General features: G+C 36.3%; 1 protein-coding gene across 2 annotated transcripts; it reads right to left on the bottom strand.

The window, feature by feature from the left end:
• Positions 1-399: 399 nt before the first annotated feature.
• Positions 400-22,464, bottom strand: polr3a (polymerase (RNA) III (DNA directed) polypeptide A). Of its 2 annotated transcripts, XM_055043089.1 has the most exons (31): positions 22,280-22,464; positions 21,284-21,419; positions 20,616-20,753; positions 19,955-20,281; positions 19,595-19,834; positions 18,751-18,913; positions 18,233-18,369; positions 18,035-18,138; positions 17,812-17,953; positions 16,802-16,942; positions 16,106-16,175; positions 15,710-15,837; positions 15,496-15,634; positions 14,910-15,074; positions 14,141-14,313; positions 13,497-13,608; positions 11,932-12,050; positions 11,307-11,444; positions 10,851-11,021; positions 9,184-9,297; positions 7,564-7,599; positions 7,151-7,237; positions 6,975-7,057; positions 6,282-6,452; positions 5,846-5,939; positions 5,606-5,698; positions 3,930-4,094; positions 3,115-3,279; positions 1,640-1,771; positions 1,239-1,371; positions 400-1,160 (listed from the first exon to the last, which is right to left on the bottom strand). In XM_055043089.1, exons 1-31 carry the CDS (start codon positions 22,321-22,323, stop codon positions 1,012-1,014), a joined length of 4,209 nt encoding a protein of 1,402 aa, XP_054899064.1. In that variant the 5' UTR covers positions 22,324-22,464; the 3' UTR covers positions 400-1,011. The 2 variants fall into 2 exon arrangements, with proteins under 2 accessions (XP_054899064.1, XP_054899065.1); XM_055043090.1 differs by lacking the exon at positions 7,564-7,599.
• Between the last annotated feature and the right edge of the window lie 1,739 nt (positions 22,465-24,203).

Below are 24,203 nucleotides of genomic sequence, written 5' to 3'. Positions count from 1 at the left end.
GGGGGAAAAAAGGACCACACACTAGCCGATTTAAAATCCTAGGTGTAACGGGTTCGATCGTAGAGTGTGACTCGAAGATGTTCTAATTCCAGATACGAAATCCCTTCAAATTAAAATTCTGCGCTGCCACACCTGAATTTAGAGTAAACAAACAAACATGGACAAAGCGTAACTTTAGTTTGCGGACTTATGGTCTCTCACGTTTTCAGAATCGGACGACTTTTCCAAAATCGTGTAGTGTGAACTGGGCTTTAGAGTGATGGATTCAGTCATTATGATTTATTGATTTCTTGTTCATCTCTCAGTCCAATTAGCAACTTATCTTTTTAATTGACATGTTTTTTGGCCACATTACTAAAACAAATCCTTAATTATGAAAGAGTTTGCACCCACAATAAAGAGAAAACCATTTTTTCATCTTTAATTTTAGAATCTTATATTTATTATGACTATTGTTGTACTTTTCTCTATACATATACACACTTCTCAATAGCTTGAGACTAAATAAACAGTCAAATAAAAGCTGCAGTGAAATTTATGAATTTAAACAGAGAAAACTGAACTTAAATACAACTCTTTGTGTCTTCATGATTAGAGAGGTAACATCTCAAACTGCTACTCCGTCTTTCCAATGCATTTCTACCATCAATAATTCAGAGGTTTGTCTCCACACTCTGAGAACATTAGGTTATGTAATAGAAGAAACATCGTTTGGCAGAAAAAGGGAAAAACTGCTTTTCTATTTGTTTTGTAGATCAAAATTAAAAATAAAAAAATTACCATTTATCACTTGCTGACAGGTTTGAAAAGCAGCAGTCATACAGTCATGACATCAGGCGATAACCTGATGCCTAAAAAAAGACAATATTATTCTTTGTCAAATCCTTAAAAAAAAAAGAAAAAAGAAATCAAACTCACAACAGGCACTTGTGGTAAGGTATTCATATGGTCTCTCTGGAGAAGGTATGAATACCTAAGCTTCAAACATTCATGCTGATTCTTTTGTTGTTGCTACGTGAACAAAGGTATATGAAAGTCTGCGTTGTCAAAGAGGAGCGGCCTGGTGACGGGAGTGGGATCCTTGTCAGCCTTGTGTAGGAGTTTAAACAATCCTGTTCCGATATTCATTGGAATTCCCATAATGATGCACTCAGACACACCTGCAATGAGAACATGGGAATCTTTTAATACCTGGATAAATAACAGAAAACAGGCCAAATGAACAACAAAAGTTTTACCGCAGACGGAGTCTTTTTGACCGAAGTAGGCGGCATCAAAGAGGTGGTCGGCTGTTTTCTCAAATGAAGCCAGCATGAGAACACTCTCCTTCATTTTGGCGAGTCCAAACCTGGTGATTCCCAGGATTTCCCCCTTTCATACAACATCATGCAGAAAGAGAAAGATGTTAAGTGAAACACATAATAAGACACATCGACTATAACTAGATACGTAGGATTTTATGTCATAGATGGATACAAGCAGGACAATTGTGAAGTGGACGGAATTGAAAACAAAGATCTGAAAAGTGTGAAGTGTGTTTATATTCAACTCCCTTTTATCTGATACACAAACATAAAATCCAGGGCAACCTAATGCCTTCATAGGGCACATAATATCAGGTCCCATGTTTTCTAAGCACCTTGTAGGACATGAGATCTGCCAGAAGCATGACGTGACGGCGATCAATGCTCATGCCGTGGTTCACCATGGTGTACTGGATCTCATTAATGATGGTGGATCTTGCAGCCTCAATACCCAAAGTCCTTTCAACCTAGATGAAACATCAAAGCACAATCATTTGTCATTTAGTTTATTTTAAAACCAATTCTGTTCCCTGTAGCTTAGAAACCACCAACACCAACCCACCAATAATATCTGACTGCTCAAAACACTCGGCAGAGGTTGCATTTAGGTGAAACAGAAACAGATCAGAATCCTCCAGAAAACTATAACTAAATAATTGGCCACCAAACTGCACAGACACGGTTTAATACTGAGCACAGCAGTAAGCATTACTCTTTTGTTTGTTTGTTTTTTCAGCTCCCTGTGGACTATTATTGTCTTTAAATCACAAACAGAAATCACAAACAGAAAGCTCAGGTCATGGACAAGCCTTTTGATGTCAGGCAGAAGGGAGCATAAATAGAAAGTGAACCGGCCTTAAAAAGGCAGATGGAAATGCCATCAAATTAGATAAATATAAAATAAATACCAGTCTTCACTATAATTGGGGAATGATATCACAACATTAATTGAAGAAAATTAGAAAATTAAAATTATGGCAGAATCAAAACAAGCTGAAATAGAATATTATGAGATAATTTAGATACCCAATAATGCTTTGTGCTTTTACAACTCACAATTTTAATTTATTTATTAGATCCTGCAGCTACTCAGCAAAAATACTGTTGTCAATGAATGTTGGCATGTACATCTGCATTTTGCCCCAGGAGGAATACTTGCAGACCTGCCTCCTTTGCTGTGTGTGTTGATTAGTTTTAGAAATTGGCAATAATCCAACAATTCACCTAAAAACACATGAAGCTTTATTATTCAATATCACACAAATTGATAAAGAGGTTCAATACTCGCATTACATCTCACTTTTACAAAGTTTTTTGCTTGGAGAGTTGTTTTTAAGTGAAGGGAAGTTTTTCCAAAGAAGTTGATGTGAATGCAACTTCAAGTTACAGCAACCAGTAAAGGTGAAAAATATAGCTTAAGACCATCAGTATTATTCAGTGAGTTTATTACTGTGTTAATATTGAAATGTTGTGTGATTGACTAAATGTTGGAAACAATAGTAGTTGTTGCAAGGCTCTAATAGTTTTTCATGACAGCATTTTTAACCAGGTCAAACAGAGTATAAGATTCATTTAGTACAACTTTTTCTCTGCTTTTCAAAAGCTGTGAATGAGACTGAAATAATCGATCAGAACAATTTCAAAGATGCATAATAGAGCACAAAAATCTGTACTGATAGAAAAAGACAAAAACAAATAGTCATTTAATTAATTGCAGTACTAAACAGTAATTTTCAGCAATTTAAACTGCGTAATATATGCAGAATGACTGCTGAAACAATTTCAACATGAATCCCCTCGTCACACGTACCTCATATGTGTTGTTTGAGGTGGTCCGGCTCCCGTTGACACCATGCGTGGCCATGACAGCTCTCATGTTGTCGCCTTCAACCAGGAGTTTGTATTTGTTCTTTCCACTTTGTTCATCGATGTGAATGACTGCTCGGGCAACTTCAGGTATCCCCTGAACCACCACCTATAAGGGGACACGAAGCAAGACTTGGATTTATTTGTAACTAATGACTCTTGAGTTCAATTTTACCTTAATCAAAGTTAACTATAACGCTTTATTTCCTTCAACTGCTAGAAAATCTCAAATGTGAAATACTAAAAGTTGTTTTCAGTAGATGGATATTTTTAAAAAGTCATTTATATTTGCCTAATGTAATACTCAAAATATGTAATTTGTAACTATAAATACAATTAGAAATTTTGAAATGAATATAATTTGAAAATTATGTGTTATTAGCTGCCGGCCACAATGATGCATTAATAAAATGCAAAATTGATGTGCATTTTTTGATCTATGTAAACTCATAGATTCAAAACACAGTAAAAAGGTTAGTGACCCTTTTTACTGTTGACATAGTGACAGTAAAATATTCATTAAAGGAAAGTTTGATGGAAGGAAAAACTATGGTAGGAAAAAAGTTTTACAAGGAACATTGACTCTTCTTGTTACTTCAAATGCTTTTCAAAACTATCTTAAAGTAAATAAACATACACAGACAGGAGACAGTCCCAGCTTCCTCAGGAGCTTCACCAGAAAGGCTGGGCTTATAGAAAGGTGAATATTAAAGGACCTAAAAAAGTTAGTTTTGTTTATTCATATTCAGCTGTTTTTACCTTTGGAAGTTCTTCTTTTAACGACTGGAGAACATAGTACATGGAGCTTTTGTTGTTCTCCCGTGGCGACACGCAGACCACCGCCTCACCGTGCACGGCGATGTCGCTGGGCTTCACTCGCAGCTTCGACATGCATATTGAGTACCGCACTGTTTCTGCATTCACCTGGTGGAAAAACATCTCTGCTAAATGAGCTGCAGGCAATCAGGCATGACAAAAGTCTGAAGTTTTCTCAGAGCAATGAGCGTAAAACATGTTAAGACAGAGCTGTGAAACAAAAAGATTTCACAGATGAACAAACTGAACTGTAAAATCAATGAAGAGTTTGTCTACTTGAAGTCACTAAAAATATATTATCGTCTGTAAAGAACTTCCTTTATAATGCCACTTGCAAATGATCTCTTAATATTTTCAACAGATCAATGCAATGTTTTTATTATTGAACATATTAATTATAATGACAAGAGGAAAAAAAGATAATTGATATTAACTCGTAACTAAACCAGGACAGGAAAAAATGACAGTATGAGTGTGGGTTATTCTTTAATTGCCTTTTTCTTTAACTTAAAAAAAATAGCTTATAAAAGTTCTATTACATAAGGAGGTGCCTGACCAATAAAACATTTAAAAAACAAAATTAAAGTGAATCCTAAAAACATACAAGTTACCAGTGCAGAATGCACAACTTGTGGGTAATGTCCTCAGTTTGCCTGTTTCCTGTTAGCAGACAAGCAGGAGCGACGGTGTGTGTCCAACACAGAGCATAGGAAGATGCTGTAGTCCAAACTAAAGCTAATAATAACAAGCATCAGCCTTTAAACGTGATGCTTGGTTAATTTTGCTAATTAATCCTAAATGATTGACTGAACTATCATAGTGACCTCTTTAATTAATTTAAAACCTGCCTAAAAAAGTATATTTGCTCCTAGATTACTGATAGCAGAGCAGTTACAAGAAACCAAAGGACCAACAGAGCTACTGCTTTTTAAAATTTAGTTTTCCCAAAACCAATAATTTTTCAGTCTAAATTTCATTCAAATGTGAGAAGTTAATCTAAATCCAAATATTAAAGTAATTTAGTATTTACAAATTAAATATATTTCTATTTAATTATTCTGTACAGACTTATTTCCATTTTCTCCCAACAGTGATTCAGGACACAGGTTTTTCCAGTTACACTGGCTCCGACTCACTTGAGCCCAGTTGAAGATCCCAGTTTTGATTTTCAGAACTTTCTAAGCTGTAGCCACGAGGGCCCACATACTGGAACTATATTCCTAAGCCTTAAATCTATGGACACAAACCTCATCTATTTAAACTTTATTTAACATTTTTCTCTGTGTTATATTTATTTTTTACATCTTCTATTATAACTGTTCTTGTATAGATGTTCTGATCTTATTTTAATAAGTAAAATATAAAACTTATTCTAATATAAGTTAATTCCAATCAATTAACAGTTTTTCACTGCTCTTTGTATTTGCTCATAACATTTCTTAGAACATCTCAAACATTACAATGTGACAAAAAGAAAATGAAGACCCTGTCAGCAAATATTTATGCACAGCAGTACTCATTGTAACTGAAAGTGAAATATGAATTATTGAGCACTGCTGCAGAAGATGGGATTCGTTTCACAAATGAAGTGGGATAGAAATAGGAGAAACGAGCTGTACCTCCAACCGCAGCAGCCTTATTCTCTCTAGTGACAGCTTCACCAGGATGAAGCAGTCATCTGGGAGGAAAACCTCTTCAATGTACTCTGAAATCTGTCGAGAAGTACACGTGTATTTAATTCAGTTTGCCACCTGAAATTGTTCATGTTTCACATTGTGACACTTTTTTGTGCACTGGTGATGCATTGGTAATATTTCTACAGCACAATTGCTCCCGTTTAGAAAAGTAAGAAAGATTACCTCTCCCAGAAGCGTTTTCTCAATTCTCCCCTTCACCAGCCGGGCAAAGTCTGCGTCGTCTTCCACATCCAAGTGAGCTGTGATTATAGGGGTGCTGCATGTTGATGGTGAGAAGAGAACTGTCAGTTGCTTATTCAAAACAAACTAGGGGCCCATTTACTGCTCTGATGCAGAACAATATTGAATAGCTAATTTTACCGAATCATTTGCTAAAACTGTAGACTTGAGGAACTTTTCAACAGGTTAGGATGACTCTTTGAAGCACACACCTCTAGCCACTTGAACTGTAGTTGTAACTAAAATCTTGCTCCATCTGGCAGCCATAAATTACAGCCATTTCCAAAGATGCACCATTTCAAAGAAAAGCGCCACCTTTTAAAAACTTTCTCTGCTAAAACAACACAGAAGAGATTGAATTTTCACTGTAATTACTTACCTTATATTCTTGGAAGCATTAATAATTTCTTTGATGCGAGGCACCCCCAGAGTGATATTCATCGACGCCACACCAGCAAAGTGAAAGGTTTTCAGTGTCATTTGAGTGCCTGGCTCTCCAATGCTCTGGGCACAGAGAGCTCCAACTGCTGAACCTGGCTCCATTTGAGCTCTTTACCAAGAAATAAAAGTAGTAATCAGACTCTCAGCAAAGAAAGCAAAATAGGAAGCATAAAATTCTTCGTTAGAACTAGTGACGTGTGTCATCACGGAAAAATAATACAAACTGATAAAAATAATTTCTATTGCTATTTTCACCGGACTGTTCAAGAAATATATTCCTGTTTTATGTATTATTTGAGTTTGGAAGATCTTTCATTTTGAATAACCTCTAACCGGATTCTCTCGATTACGTCTTACGCGCCAAAATCGAGCCCACAAGCAGAAAAATGAGTAAGAAACAGTTCAGATGTCTTTGGAAAGTTTCTTTGCGAAGGGAAAAAGGCCCAGAGAAGAGAGAGGAGAATGGATTTATCCCGGTAGGTGATTCCCATATTCCAAGCCCGCTCTGTATAATATGAGGCGACCGGCTCGCTAATGAGGGAATGAAGCCGTCAAACTGCTGAGCACCCTGTGCATAAGCAACACTTCGGGTGTCATTGTCTCTCATTAATCCCATCATGAGTTTTTGTACCTCATATACTTGTCTCTGCAGGTTCCTAAAAACTTCTCTAGCTGGGTTGGGGTAATTCGGTCCAACTGGTACAGAACCTTGGGCTACAGGGAATAAATTGTTTAAAGACAGATTTATAAGAAATATTAGATCTAATCCAACCATGAGCACATTAAATTTTCTTAAACTGTCAATACCTCAGTGGTTCCGTTATCATTGATGCCATACTTGTCTCTGGTCTTCTTGATTCTCTCTGACATGGTCTTTATAAATTTCTTTATCTCCTGAAAGAAAAGAATGAGACAAAATCAAAAGGCCATCTATGAACCTTCTTTTGACTGAGATGACTGCCTGTTTGTTTGATATGCAACATGTTTCATTGTCATGCAAAGGTTAGACACTGCAGTAAGCCTGTTAGAAATGAATTCAACACTTTACACAACCTCACTGAAAAATCTAAGCAATAAGGATAGATTTCAGATATTTCAGTCAGTCTAAATGACAAGTCATTTTAATAGTCACATTCTTATTAAATATATTCAAGACACAAATCTTGCTGGCACACCATTCTGGATTTAGTACAACGATCCAACATGCTTGGTCACAGTACCTCCAGGTACTTCTCTGCACCAGTCTCTGTTAATTCCTTCATAATAGGGGTGAAAGTTTGATATTACAACCGGCAACGTGTTTTACAGGCAAGTCAATACTTCTTTGTATTTCTACTTTACAACTAACCACTCTGTTCTTTTCAATGATATTTAACCCCAGAAAGTACATTGAAATTTGTGCTTGTATGTAAAAAAAATGTTGAGAAGTTCAAGCGGTACATTGTAGAAGTGAAAACCTTCTCCTGATACAAATAAGTATACGGTATATATGCTTAATAAACCAGAAAAACTTGACTAATTTTTACATTTCCAAAAAAAAGTGCAGCATAAGCAAACTAACAATGCCCTATAAAACAATTTGGTTACAATACAGAACATTAACAGCAAGGTCAAACCAATTTCCAAACATCTTTTGTTTTCCCAAAAAACACCAAGGTCATAGTAGTTGACTGAAATCAAAATGTAAATGTAACTCGAGTCACAGGTCAATTAAGAGATTTATTTTTATCCTGGTTTTAGATGATAGATAACATAGTGAGAGTTCTAAATAATTAGAAACATCCCTAAAAAGGCATAAAAACAGGAGATCAAAAACAGTAAGATCAGAAACAACAGTGATGAAAGTACAGGGAGGCAGAAACAGTCACAAAACTATAAAAGTCAAAGAAACTATAAAAGACCTTCTCGCCATTTGGTGGAGTGAACAGATTCAGTCCCTGCTTTCCATCAAATACAAATTTTGAAGCTCTTTCTAATTATATATTAAAAAAACAGAACAACAAATACTTTTGGTATTTTCATTAGGCTTCCTGACATTTCTTACTTATGAATACTTGGTAATAGATGTCACAGTGAATGTCAAAGTAGCTTACTGATCTTTAGCTTTGGAAAGTAAACTAACTTTAGCCAAAATGAATTACATAAACTCTTTTCAGGTTTTCCTGGCTTGTAAGACTATAACACTGGAGTTTGTAGAAGAAAGGTCTGTCTGCTTCTGGTGGAAAAAGTATACTCCTCCCACCCAAGATGTAATTGCGGGTAGGCAACATTTATCCAATTTCTAGCTCACATTGTTTTTGTGACTTTGTTAAAGCAGCTGAATGTGCTTTGGTCTCAGGTTCAGTAGAGTTATCCGAGTAAAAAACACTCAAGTTCTTTCACACTGCAGACCTGTCAAAGTCAAAGCAAGAGTTTTTCAATTTGGTGATTGCAACTTGTCTGAACATCTGAAAATGTTGGTTTTATATCTAAAAGAACAAAATTCTTCATTCAGGCTACATGTGAATTCAATCAATAAGCCATAAAATGTCAGTCAGCTGACATTTTGAAGAATGTGCTCCTAAACGGTTCCACTTGTTATTAAAAATGTCAAAATGTTTATGATTTTGAAAGAGGTCATTGCACAAATTGAAGGGCAACAACACAATCAATCATTTGACAGAACAAAAACCGTCTGAAAGATACAACAGTTAGCACATTTGTTGGTTAAATAAACCAACAACTTTAAAATTTGTAAACTGGTCAACAATTAATTGTGCAAAATGCTAAAGCATGTCTTTTCCAAGGCAAATAAAATAAAAAAATAGATTACAATAGTGATATTCTTGGACAATTCTTACCTCCAAGAAGCTGTCTCTGCAGCACAAAAAGTCTGCCTTTTTCATGATGTTATCAGCGGTGAGGACGAGCTCATTCTGACTGAGGGCAGGTTCATTTGGGCAAGTATAGACTGCCTAGAGAGAACAGAGCATCAGAAGCAATCATTTGCACAATCAGTAGTCACTGGCAGAGAGACCGAAATCCTTCGAATGAATGGTTCACATGGATGCTCCATCATTTACCGCATTACATTAGTGTTTAACAGACTAAATGACTGTCATTTTTTTAACATTTCTGAATAACTTCACAGCGATTATTATAGACTTAATGCAGCTATCTGCATTCCCAGTTAAGAGTGTTGCTATCAAGGCTTTGTAAATGGAAAGTGGATCTGCCTTTTGAAATGAGCCCAGCCACTATCCACTGTTCACTGAAAACGAGAGCCTATTTCCATTCAAATATCTTTTATCTGCATTATTTTGCTGCTCAAGAGAATCTGGGATAGTCCATGTTTTTCTTGTTAAAAGCCAAATGATCAATTGCATCAAAAATGGAAGTAAATGCTACTGTAAATGTTGTAAAATAAACGCTACTGTTCTACAATCCATATGATTAATTATGACTTAATCTAATGACTTATCTTATGAATTAATGCTCCCAGACCCATTATAATAATTCAGGTCCAGGAAGAGGGAAAAAATGATATACCACAATTCTCAAATAAGAAAATCCTCCAAATCCCTTTAGGTGGGTGTAAAATTGAGTTTCTGAACAGAAGCCCAATAAAGCTTTGACCAGTTCAGAATATATTCATAAATACACTCATTCTGAAAATTAGTGGTGAGTGAGAGATAAAGATTTAATACAGAAGGTAGTTTGATTATAACAATTACACATTAAATTACAAGGACAGCCTTCCTTAAGCAGCTAAAGTGGTAGAGGTTTGGACCAAATCAAACTGAATCTCAGTTTAGTTTAGATTACCCAATTAATTTTTTGGATCAAACCACTGCCTGGAAAATAGATTTTGTTTTTCTAATTATCTTTACAGTGGGTCTGTTTATTAAACTAAGAGACTCTGGTATGATTAATGACTTTTTGATTTGAAGAAGTCGCATCTCAACATTTGGATGTAAAATGTTTTTTCACACAGAAAACAGTATGAATATCTGTTAAAAAAAAAAAAAAAAAAGAAGCAGAGATTCAGGCATGAAGATGCAATTTGCTGAGTACCCCAGAAACATTTTTTAATTTACCTTAAAAACTACACACATTGAATAAACACTAAAATTACAGATTACTATATTATTGGCATTCATTTGCTTTTTAAAAATTCTTTCACGGGTAAATATGCTTACAGTTTTCCTTTCTGTAAATGTTTAACTGAATTAATAATCAAAAGGAAAACCAGGATGTCAAACTTTTGTCAGCTCTAAGTTATTTGAGATTATTTTTTTGTCGTTTTAAAAAGTCAGTGTCTGCATAAGGAAAAAATAAATTGCTCAAAATAATTACTAAATTACTGTGTGGCAACAGAAACAACTGGAATCTGTTAAGGGCCTTACGCTAAACAAATACTTTTAGTGTGTTTTGGTGGTCTACCCCAAGGTGTGTGACAGGTAAGACAAGGAGAACAAAAAGAAGATAACATATCACTAACAAACTGTTTACTCTGGACTTAGCTCACCCTAATATTGTCCAGAACTCTCTTAAACTCCAGCGGCTCATCTTTTCCTTCCATTGCAGCCGGATCCAGGCCATCGCCCCCATAAATAAATTGGATGATGTCACCCGTGGAGCTGCGCACCGTCAGGTCATACTGAGAGCACAAATCCTCAAGAGACTTCACGAGACGCCTCTGTCAAACCAAACGTCCATCCAAGTTACAAAGAAGCATCATCCAGGTTAGCATATCATTAGAGTCACTGCTAAGTTTTAATCATGAAAAATGGTCCATATATAGAAATAGTCACTCAATTGACTGACAGTCAATATATAACAGCAATTGTTGGCCACTTTAATGTTTGTTTGCATTGAAGTTGCAGTTTGAGGACAAGCTGATCCATGTTCTGCAGACATACAGATTTACTAATTTCCCAGTTTAATTCGGTTTTCAGTTACCATATGGATCCATCGGCATTACCTGCATGTATCCGGTCTCTGCCGTTTTGACAGCAGTATCCACCAGACCCTCTCGACCGGCCATGGTGTGAAAGAAGAACTCAGTGGGCGTCAGACCAGAATAGAAGCTGTCGGCCACAAAACCCTTGGCAGCAGGCAGCTGGAGGTGAAATTATTATCGAATCATTAAGCAAGCTTTCAAGTGTTCTAAAAATGTTCATGAGAGCATTGCACTTATCTGGATTTTATCCAATTTTCTCCTGCGGTTCAATCTATAATCACTTTCAACACATGAATGGGGACAAACCAATAGAATGTGGGGCAAGTCAGTGTAGTTTATAAGCATCATAGTAAGTCAATAAGACTTTTTACAAAATGTTTACCTTTGTGTCTAACGCTATACTGGTGACGCTATTTCTGATGCAATTAGTTTTTTCTTCTTTGTTTTATCAATTTTACTTATCTACATGACCATTGGGTTGTTTAATTTCTTTTTTCTCATGTGGAAGGGTTTTATAACTAAAATTTGTTAGGAATAAAGACGTAAATCACATAAATCTTCTGCTTACTGGGTTGTTTGCAACCCCAGTATTAACAGTGGTGAATAAACAACAAATTAATAGAGACAGGAGAATGAAAGAGCTTACTTTTGAGTGTTTTTCAAAGTGAGGTAAGGAGCGGTTTTCAAAACCATCTGGGACGCGAGAGCCACTTATAGCCTGCTGACCCACACAGGCAATCATCTGGGAGATATTGATGAAGGATCCTGAATGCAAGCAAAAGAAAAGGATCAGATAGTAAACAGAGCATGCAGACAAAAACATATTAAATGCAGGAAATAACAGTTCTAGAAGTTTCACATTTACTATCCATTGTAGCTAACTTTTGTCACAGTGACTGTCGAGTCCTAAAGCAAGAAAAAGAAAGCCGCAATATAAATAAAAGAATGGTCATAAATATTGATGTGGATTTTGTCTCCAGAAACGTTTACAAAGAAATACATAGTAAAAAGCTGAAGCTAAACATATTTCATTGATATTGCTCAAATTTTAGACCTATAATTGTAAGAAACTGCAACTGTAATTAGACTTCTTTTCTTCCCAGGAACCTAAAACATCCTTTCAGATTGTCAGAAAGAATTTTCTCTTTTGTTGTGTAAAAATGTAAACACTTCTTTCGTGGTGTTAAAACATCAAGGCTCCTCTGTAAAATAAAGAACAAGATCACTATCTAATTGTACTGAGCTGTCACAGGGAGATTGCACTGAGGTCAGGGTGTCACTTATCTGAATTTCGGATGTAATCACTTAGAAACAATTTCCTGATGCTGTCTAAAAGCTTGCTGGACTACCTAAAAGATGCTGCACATCTTTTACCAGCTAACTCAATCAGCAACAACAACTATTCCTACAACCTTATAAAATTAAATTAGATATAATGGGATGAAGTAACAGTCATGGGAAAGAAAGGCAGGAATAAGGCAAAGGGTGCTACTAACACTAAACTATAATTGCTGCAAGTCCTTCAAAGTAAGGACAAGGACTCCTGACTAACCTCTTACTAATTCTGGCAAAAGAATGTGCACACAAAAAGTTGAGTTACTTAACATAGACCCACGTTCTTTGATAACATGACTACAGTTCTGCACAGATATAGTCATCAGAGGGTTGTATAGGAGTTCCATCTTAGACTCTCTATAGAGCTTACATCCAATGTAGCATTTTAAAATGCACAACAGGGCATTAGACAGTAACATCTGACATTGCCAGGTAAAGTTTGGAATGTTTGTGAATGTTGCCAGAAAATATTCATTTCACTCAAACATATACCTATAAAAATTAATGTCAGAAAAACAATTGTAAGTGGTGTCTTCATTTTTGTCAGAGCTGTATTTATAACAACTAAATTATGGCTTTAAAAAAGTGATTAAAACATTAATACACAGTTGTATTCAGCATATTGTATTATTATCAGCTGGTTTAATCTGCTATTCGATGTTGCATCTGTAAAAAAAAAAGCCTTTTTCTAAACCACCTGAAACTTTTTGTTCTCCTTGTATCTTAAGCCTTTCTACTTTCCTTTTGCTATTTTTTCCCCTAGAAATCTTAAAAAGACATACTGATCAAGCTCACCCTTTTTTGTGTTTCTTTTCTGTGATAACTACCAATTAAGAACAGAAGGGTAATCCTAGAATACTTTTCAGGCAAGCTTACCTTTGGAACCACAAAGAGCCATAATGAGGGGGCTGTTACTCTTATCAAGCTCCCTCAGACAGGCACTTCCAGCTCGGTCTCTGATCACAGAAAGCTCTCTCAAGATGAGAGCCTATCGAAAAAGCAAAACAAAACATGTTGGTGAACATCACAGAATTACAGAATCTTTTTCATCCTATACATACAAGCAAAGCCATTTTCAGCTATTTGTATCAGAGTGCAGTATGTACGTTCATTTACTGATTTAATGTCTAAGATGTAAAGCCCTTGCTTATTGTTGCTCTGTATGATTTTTAATTAAACTGATATGTTGTTAAGGTAAAAAGGCAAGTTAAAACTTTTACATTTTGTTAGTGGAGCAAGTTCTACTAACTTGATGAATAAGCAGTCGTTATAAGACTGAAAAAAATGCTTAATCAGAGGCTTCTATTTTTAAAAATTGTTAAACGATTCCTGTAGTCAGATCAGCATGTGATCACAGCTGCTGTAAAAAGACGTTTTAAACATTTATAATAATCACTCAAATATCTGCCAGAGGCTAGTTTGAAAGTCTTGCTTTGTTGGAAATCAGAAAACTCAGCAACATTTCTCATGAGTCACCGTCAAAGTGTTAGTGAGGAGGAGTCTGGGTGTAATAAGCCCACCTCCAGGGTCTCCTCTGCTGAGCACCCAGGCTGCTGCTGCAGCTTGCCTGTCTGCAGAGCTTCGATGTATTCATCACACTTCCTGTAGCCGTCATCCAGCAGGTCTTGTTTGGCTTTCAACAAACCCGTCCCAGGAGTCACATCACCGATTCCAATAGAGAAGCCTCTGTTGGCTGAAAATTGAATGAGAATGAACAACATTCAAGTGATATTTTCAAGTATCTTGTCAAATGTAAACATTTTTTAACTCAAAAACACAACGGGTCCCTGGATGAATGACTGCCTTAGCGCCCAACCACTGGCCTTAGCAGGTTTTCTTGGGGAAACCTTGCAAATTTAAACGCGAGTTACGGATGCATAATAGCTTACTTGGTATCTTTTCAACCACACTTTGCCTTCTGCCTAGCTTGTCATTAAAAACACTTACTTAAAGCATTTTGTTTTGCAATGACCCTTTATGGCTTACCCTACTTGTGGAGGGTAAGTCACCCACACCCCCTAAAAACAGTTTATTAAACTATTGTTTCAATCTACACACCCTTTTGTTCAAAGGTTTCAAATTACTAAATGTCTAAATATCAACATTCTAAAAAAATCTTTTTTTTACAGAAAGCTCCCAAAAAACTAGCCTAACTATTTGAGAGAAATTGCTGTAGATTAGAGATTTTTGTTTGTTTTTAGACATTTTTACGTTATATATTTTGGTGTACACTAAACATTTGCAAAGTTTTAGTGAGCAAATTTTAGGCAAACACTGTGGACCACCTACAGAGATAGACCGGAGCGAGTCTTGCCAGGCGGGACATGGCGTTGGCAGCCTCCAGCTGTCCCCAGTCTCTTAACAAGATGTAGAAAATGTTGTTCTTTGAGCCGGACCCCAGAGTCCCCTTATCCATGCTTCCACACATCAGCTCACTGTTGTGAATCACCACAACTGAAGGTGTGCGACAAAAAACACAGGTTCAGAGATGAAGCCATTAGATCCAGAAGAGAAACACAGACAAGGTCAATTGAACAGTGTGATGTTTGCCTCAGGAGAGCTGATGATGTTTTAGCAACAAAATATGAGAGATAATCACTCAATGAATAGTGTGAAAAAAAACAAACATTTTCCTTAAGAAAGAGCATTTTGTGAAATTAGATATTTTGGCTGGAAAAAAAGTCTTTGGAACTGTTTCTGATTTCTCACTATACTTTTCCAAATGAATATTGTGTATCATTTTTCTCCCATGATCCAATGATAAGCTACTTTCGGATGGCTAATCACATAAAATCAAAGTATTGGCACATTCTGTGAATAAAACGTAACAATCTAATCAAGAAAGTAAAAACCAAACTTTTAATGTGAAACTCACACGAGTCGTTGTGACAGAGATCCTCTCCTTTACCGCAGTACTGTTTGCCTTTGGTCCGCAAGTTTGCATTGACAGGACAATCCTTACTCGGCTTCAAAATGACACTGAAGATCTGTTTACCTGTCCACAAAGCAATTGGCTGATAGAAACACAACAGCATATTAGCGGCATAAGGAAAGCAGGCTTGTGTGACAAGAGACACTGGTTGCAGTACCTTTATTATAGCAGGGCGAGGGAGAGAGATCCTGATTTTTTCATCTTTTCCCACAAGTATTGATGCAACAATCTGGCAGGCTTTCGATCTATCAAAAAAGGTGTCCTTCAGCGTCAACAAGTACGCACCTTAGAAGATAAAATATGTTAGTAAATTAGTGTCGATAAAAAATAGCTACTTGTCAAAACTGCTTCACTGCTCACTTGACAAGCAAAAAATTTACACTTTAAACAACATAAACATGTATTTTTAAACATTAGGAAAACTGAGAATTTCTAACATTTGTTGATGAAAACTTGAATTCTTTCATTCCAAGTTACATATTTTGAAGCGTCATATTAGGAAAAAAACAAACACTGTCATCTATAAATGCCTACAACACATCTCTGCACACACCTGTCAGGAAGTCCTGAATAGCAGCAATCAGAGGTTCGCCATTTCTTGGTGTAACAAGGTTAGCTTTAGTCTAGAAGACAAGACAAATAACTGTTGGAAATACTGTAAAGTCCTGACAAGAAAACGTAAATAAAAGTAGATTTTACTTCAGTCATGAGAGCAACTTCATTCATGAGTGAATTAAGGAATGAAATAAGGAACACATTAGGTTTAATATTATTGTTGAATATGACAATGACTATAGAATTTGCCATTATTTGCCTCCAGCTTTTCCTTTTCCACTTAGAGAAAGGGAGTATCCCCCCTAGTGTACGCATTAGCATCTCACTAAGATCTCAAACTAGGTGTGGAAACATAAAACAGTTAAAACACTGTCCAACTGGTCAAAAATAATATTGGCAAGTCAAGTCTGAATGCATGGCACCATAGATATTGTAACCCAAACACTTATTGAGGCAAACATCTGCAGAGTTCAAAAGACATAAAAACTTAGAACATAAAAATAAAAAAGGCTGGGGCTTTGCCTTTTTGATCAGTTCATTAGCACGAGATCAAAAACATTATATTTAAGTACGTTTTGAAAAAGGAAAAAAAATGTTTTTTTGTTTTTTTTAAGGTTTTTTTTACACATTTTTACTTTGGGTGCCAATACTTGTGTAGGTTGCTGTTCTACTTGACTAATGTGATGACACAAACCCCCATCAGGACCAGGGCTTCAGCTTTGGCTTCTTCAGTCTGAGGCAGGTGGAGATTCATTTCATCTCCATCAAAGTCGGCATTGTACGGCGTGCACACACACTCATTAAACCGAAATGTCCTGTGTGGTTTGACTTTAGCCTGCGAGGTTGAGAAAGAAATGATTCATGAGCGATAGAAATAAAATAATTATTTTACTCTTTGACTTTTCAACATTAAATCACCAACAGGAGACAAAAGACATCACTTGAATTCACACAATAACCATAATTACTTATGTTCCTCCAATCAGCCATTGCTCTTTGTAGACTTCATGCCTCATTAGTGCATCATAGAAAATTATTATTGAGGTGGGTGATGTAAAATGCCTGAGCATTCATTTGCTTATATTCTTTTCTGCCTGTTGTTCATATACGCAAAAAAAAAATGTTTCAGCTGTGACTTCTGATCACAGCAGAAAATTTCAAAATGAAAGATAATAGTTAATTGGTGGGTGTATTGCCATAAAAAAATGATTGCACATCATAATTGCAAAGGAGGTAACATGCAGTAGCAGGTTAACTTTGTAATGTAGGCAGTCAAAAGCTGACATTTGAGTTAATGATTTTTAATACTTAAAAAGTCTTTACAAATAACGAATAGCCCTCACAAACATGGTTTCCATTAGATCCACTGGTCCTTGTAACAATCAGTCCTAAATATAGCGTCTCTTCCCTGGAACTGCAATGCTACTGCAACAGATCCATTCTCAACTCCTGGAGTTGTTCTTTCCCACTAAACCTCTGAATCAACACAATCTAGACCTCCCTGAGTAGAATAACCTTTTAAAATGGCATTGCCATCAATCTTCAATCATTTGAAGAGTAAACTGGACTAAAGTTCAATTAAATTTGGTCCTAAAACAATTCTAATCCTTATGAAAAATACCAGTTTGTAAGGTTAAATGCCTTTTTACAACTAACCTAATGTTTGAAGAGCTTAAAGTATTTTTTGTCAAAAACCCAACTTACGATGTGAGCCATAATACTGAGTTTGTGCAAAGAAGGCTGTCGATTGAAGAGGACAATGTCTCCATCAATCAGATGTCTTTCCACCACGTCACCAATCCTCAGCTCCTGAGCTATCTTTTCACGGTTCCCATATTTCAAAAATCTGATGAAGATACAGATGTTTGCTTTGAGATAAGCTTTATACATGCTGCTTTTAATCTGAAGAAGAAGCAACTAAATTTACCTTTTTATCTGTGTGTGACGAGTCTGGATAAAGTTGGCTCCGGGGTGAATGTCTGGGCCGTTGCGAACAAGCTTCCTCATTAGTTCCAGATTGGCTTTGTTTACCTTGAGATAGAGTCAAAGGCAGAAACTTCAACTTAGACTCTGACTGACTATAGGCTGTGTAATGAATTTCATAAACTTATAAAGAACACCTTACCTTCTCTGGATATGTCAGGATTTTAGCCACGTGAACAGGGACAGCAACCTCATCAATCCTTAGGTTTGGATCAGGGGAAATGACAGTTCTTCCAGAAAAGTCCACTCTTTTTCCTGAGAGGTTTCCTCTGAATCGACCTGAATCAATAAAGTAAAATTAGTCAAATTAAAATAAATTATCTAAAAGTTTAATACCAAAAAAGTGCCAAAACAGTACAAATTGTGCAAAGATTTGAGATAATCTTTATTTGTTATTGAACTGCTGCCCATCCTCAAAATGTCTCAGTAAGTATGATTCGGACTCAATATTGTCACTCAAAAAAGTAAAAAGGAAAGTAGGAATGAAAAAAAAGGTAGGAAGAAAAGAAGGCAGGAAAAAAGACATGAGGGTGGATGGATGATTATTTGCTTACTTAACAAACAGAAAATGCCAAACATTTGTTTTGAAAGACCAACTTTAGACGTTACGAGAAGGAAGAATTTGACTAAAAGAGAGAATCCTTTCTCCATTAACTGTACCTTGTTTGCCCTTTAGTCTTTGCACAAAGCCTCTGGTCCACTTTTTAGGTGCCATGTTGAGAGGAATGCCAGAAAGTTCACTGTTGATGTAAAGGGCACACTGAAGCTGCAGGAAGTCCCAATCCTCCATTATCATCTGGGTTTTTGCTCCAGTCATTCGATGCTAAAGGCAAAGCGCATTATAAAGTAGACTGTTCCAAGGGGAAATAAAACATACTACATTAACATGATATGTAGAAGTGTAATGTTTTTAGATACAGGAATCAGAGACTCTCTACAGAAGATAATGGCAGTTAAAGCTTGCAGAGCAACTCATTTGACAAATGCAGACTAGTGACCTAATTATGCAGGAGTAAGATCCAAGTCTCATCAACAAACCCCTGGAGGTAAAAACACTTCTATTGACTGAAATGTAATTTATATTCCAAGACTATTCTCATCAGACCTAATAGGTGATCCATTTAAAATCAGTCTTCATAATTTAAATAATTATTTACAGTCTTCACTCAAGAGTATAGAGTTACCTGCTAAAAAAACAAGACAAACAGATTTCTGTTCTATAACATATTATAAACTGATCGATTTCTGTGTCATGTTAACATCAGAAAGTTCTATTATTCTTCTTTCAGAGACCTGAGGGGGTGTAAGTGAAGGAAGACATGTTTTTGTTTTGTCTTTTCCTTTTTGGTATACAATTTTGGATTTTTATTACTGCATAAATTAAAATTAAAATACTTCAAAGTTTGCTGGATTAATTAGGACTGTGACAGAATGTCAACAAGTATAGATGCATTTGCAAGGAACTATATTTCAGTTAATGACAGTTTCACTGACTAATACCAACTTTTTTGATGACATCATTAAGGAAGATTATCTCCGTCAGCTTCATGGTCAAATCGTCCTCATTGGTACCCGACTTCAGATCGCTGACCACTGACGGTCGGATGCAGAGAGGCGGCACAAGCAGACGGGTGATAATGAGATCTGCAGGTTTCCCCGCCTCTGGATTCATCAACAGTAGAGGGATGTCTTCTGCAGGAATTCTCCGAAACAGATTGAGAACAACTAGAGGGTTCAAATTTTCCTGTAAAAATGAATGAGAGTCAAAGTGAACCAGTCTCCAATGGAGGGAAATAAACGCTAACACTGTTTAGTATACATGTATCTATGTATTTCTATTTATTTGAACTATTTTGAACCTTACCTGTGCCCTTGGCAATAAAGGTTCCATTAATTTGTTGTGCTCAATGGCAATATCAAAGGACTGCAGAAAATCAGACACGAAGGGCTCCACCACCTTTTTGGTTGTTTTATACTTCTCATGGATGATCTTAAGCAAGCCGCACTTTTTCACAGACCCATTGAAAGCGCCACAGTTCAAGCAAATTGTCCTTTTGCGGCATTTATCAGAGATCTTCTTCTTCAGCCCTCGTTTCTGCAGGTAGGCCAGGTTTGGCCGTTTCAAGTAATCCATGAACTGCTGTTTGTCCTCTTTGGTCAGCATTATACTCGAACATGTCTTGCAAATCATCTGCACACAGAACATTGAATTACATTTGAACATTGAATTATGCTTGGAATCAGTCACAAAAATACCTCAATAAGGAAAGACAGGATTACAGATTCTGATGTTCAAATATTTTAAAAACACAAAACATTTAAGTTGTATGGATACATTTAGGAGAAGGAAAAATTATTTAGAACTACATTTATCATCTTGTTCTGATTGTGACACTCTAGGGACATCTACAGGACATACAGAGAAATTAAACAATATTTCAAGGCAGGATTAATCGCTTTCACTGATCATGCTGATGATCAGATGTTCCTTTTTAAATAAAAAAAAAAAAATCACAATTTCTCACCTGCAAAATCCCAATGATTGCTTTGAAGTAGCCAACATGAAAGCAGGGCAGCTCCAAATCCAGGTAGCCATAATGTCCTAAACAATCGGCCAGATTTTTCCCACATGTCAGACAAGGTCTGTCTTTCTCACTGGTTCCCTACAGGAAATATTACATTTCTCATGAAAAATTAGCAAACAATATTAATGTGGAAAATCTTGTAAAATGTTATTCTTAAATATATAGCTTCATTTCCATTTTCTAAGCTTTATTTTTTTTCATTTGCATGCCTATACAGATGAAAGTATTTAGTCTTACGGCATATTCTGAAGGAAACCATTAATATGGAAGTAAGGAGTGGAGGAAATAGGGAGGACAAAAGTAAAGAAGGACTGGTACTCTTCATATGTACAAGGACATGAAGAGGAAGGAAATAATAATTTTTCTATCCTATAACTTTCTTTCCTATTATTATTCAGAAATTTCCCAACCTTTACAGACTGCATATACTGTATAAAGTACATAAACCTTGGCTGCTGAAGCACTTTTATACATATGTACAACCTAACCTAAGCAGTTTTTGTGAGCATAACTGGATTTAATAAATGTAGTAATTTATACTTATATTTATCTTGACATAGAGTAAAACGATTAATTAAAAAAACAAATGACAGCATTATGCTCCATACCATTCGGTGGTCCAACACTCCATAAGGCAAAGGAGTGCGTTTGTTATCTTGACTGTACAGATTTTTACTGACCACCTGGATGTGGGCCTGCTTTCGCATCTGTTCTGCAGATTTCATCCCAAAGCAGATGTGGCTTCTGTAAAAAAAAGCACAAAGAGTCCAGATAAAGTTTGAAATATACACATTTCAGAGTGAACTATTCAGCCGAATAGTTGCTACATTCAATAATATCAACGTCATATTAATTCTGGACTGTAGAGAAGTCTCTGAGGGTCAGATTTTCTACCATGATAAAGATGAACATCTGCCTCCAAGTCATTCAACTTATTCTGAGCTCCACAGGTAAGACAGCTCAAACTTCAATAAAATTGGGACAATGACCGTAAAAAGAACTAACCATTTCAAATATTTGCTTTCCATTTCTGGTGGAAAGAGTGGGTGATTATTTACCGAGAATTACATCAGAAGCTAAAAAGTGTGTGAATTCTTGCTTATACACCTTTAATCAAATATAAGTGGTGTTGTTTGTCAATATTTGAGCCTGTACCTACAAAATAAGCCCTCTGTGGGTTACAGAAAATCCACAATAACTTCAAACATATTTATTGTCATTAAAACTCATTACTGACTGTTGCTTCTCATTCAGCTGAAAAAGAACGATCCAAACGCATTAACAGCTCTTGATGAGCAACATTCATAACGGAAATCCTGAGCAGTCTTATCGAGAAATTAGATGATAAAATTAACAAAAAGCGAATATAACGATTAATGTTGCACAAAGATACAACATCCCTGCAAAGACACTCAAGAGTTGCCTCGTCAACATAAATACAATGGCATTAAATTATTGTAATCACTACTAATTATCAGATACGTTAGTCAAGACACAATACGCCTAAATTGTTCTTTGATCTTTTAAATATACTGGCAATTACTGCAACACTTCAACTAACTGCGGCTATCTGACTGAGCTAACAGGCTAGCAGCCACACTCACATTTTCTTCGCCACATCTGTTTCTCTGAATTGTTCCTTCACCATTTTGATAGCTATTGCTACACAACCTTTCGCACAATTAATTAAACTGTTGATCTGTCCTTATTCCGACATGTTGCCACGCTGTCTTTACATGCTGTGGACAAACTAGCAACAAGCCGAGCAATGTGTTGGTAGCATGAGGTACACTGGTGCTGCGTTCAAGGTGTGTGTGTTATCCTGAGACGTATTTTTGAAACGCTGACGTTCTCCCTGGACTTTGGTGAGGCCAAAACATAGATTTCTACATCTAAATGTTATTTTTTTCTAGCCTATAATAATAAGTTATAAATAATAGGCTAACATTTCTGGGGGTTTTTGTTTGTTTGTTTTTTGCCATTCTTTACACAACAATTTATGGCGACTTAAACAGGGAGCTAATGCCGAGTACTTTTTCAAATATTTCCATAATTTTGAATCACAATTAGGAATTTAACAATAAATATTTCTCTTAAATTCAGCAACTGAATTTCATTTCGCGTTGTTGGGGTGTTTGGTTAGGCGTTTTCCGATTTTAAAGTTCTAATTTACGAGGAGCATTAAAAGCATCGCGCGCAACAGCACACCAAAGAGAACTCCGGGCGAGGCGCGTATGGAGATTGTGCTGCCCTCTAACGGCTATGAATTTCATTGTCATTTTTCTTCCCTGATGTTTTTGCCTGAGAAGTTATGTTCTTGGATTGTGTAAACAAACTGATACATCTTAAAACCTCCACACATGCACATGGTGAGCACGCATACTTTATGCAGAAAGGATCTGACCCGGGATTCTTCTTGCTGTAAGAGAACATTCCAAGGTAGCCCTTGACAGAAAATCTCAACACATGCAACATAAAAACAGCCAACTGCCAATATTCTGTTATTGTTTACACAGTGTCTTTTTATTTCCATTTTCACATTCCCATTTTCCCATGCAGGGGAAATGGGATTTTTTTATTTAACTTGAATTCCATGCTCATGTACATTATTTTGTGCAGTGCAAAATAAAAAATAAAAAGATGAAAAAAGAAGTATGATTAATATCGCTTCATGTTTCACTGCTTTCTCCTGGTCTATTGCACAAATTCCAAAATGTATAAAAAAAACAACAACAAAAAAAACCTTAAAGCTCAAGCAGAGTGAATTGGGACTTTGCTCCCCATATTTATATATTTCAGTGCGTGTCTGGAACTTTAATTAAGCTAATTTTTCAGCTACGTGTAGGACTGCCATGTTTTATTTGCATGGGGGAGAGAAAAAATGTTTCAGGTACAGAGCAGCTTCAATGCAGCTCTCTCATTTGTATGCAATATGATGAGCTGGCCTGTAGAGGGAGACAAATGTACATTATTTTCAACAAAAACACTGGGACCTCACTGACAGGAGGCTGAATAAACTGAATGAACTTGCTGTTTGGTGCTACCTGTGATGTCTAATACAGTGGCATGAAATCGCTGACGACAACTGATGACTTCCTGATGAGAATTTCCTTCCGCCGTGTGTTTGTGTTGATTAATTGGTCTGTTAGCTGATAAGGGCTGACAGTGAAAATTGTTTGACTGAATCAGATTTTTCATTTTCCAACTCTGCTGCCACTTAAGTACTATGATGGCTCCTAATTGAACCACTATTATAATGCTCTGCATGATCTGTCTCTGAAAAAAAAAACACCTCCCTTTGAAGACAACAATTCCCCAAAGACCTCTCTCTGTAGGGAAACCATCTGACTTAATGACACACAGATGTATCTGCTGTATAAATATATCCAAGGAGTGTATGAAGAGGTCCTTTAAACCACTCAAGGGACCACTACAAATAATGCTTCTAACCATGAGGAGTTGCTCAGTTGGCTCTCTTTAAAGTGCCTCTTGAGCATCGCTGTGTACAAAACTGTACATCAGCTATAG

The sequence above is a fragment of the Poeciliopsis prolifica genome, unplaced genomic scaffold, assembly GCF_027474105.1.
Source record: "Poeciliopsis prolifica strain line A6 unplaced genomic scaffold, Auburn_PproV2 SCAFFOLD018, whole genome shotgun sequence".
NCBI lineage: Eukaryota > Metazoa > Chordata > Actinopteri > Cyprinodontiformes > Poeciliidae > Poeciliopsis > Poeciliopsis prolifica.
The sequence above is the reverse complement of the archived record's forward strand: the minus strand, read 5'-3'. Positions and strand labels throughout refer to the sequence as shown.

Bases quoted from the DNA above. Each gene is read 5' to 3' on its own strand.
- polr3a (XM_055043089.1), bottom strand. From the start codon at position 22,323: ATGGTGAAGGAACAATTCAGAGAAACAGATGTGGCGAAGAAAAT. The intron at 16,943-17,811 runs GTAAGTTGGGTT...TCAACCTCGCAG, and splicing joins TCAGTATTATGGCTCACATC to GCTAAAGTCAAACCACACAG. The intron at 13,609-14,140 runs GTGGGCTTATTA...CTTTTTCGATAG, and splicing joins CAGCAGAGGAGACCCTGGAG to GCTCTCATCTTGAGAGAGCT.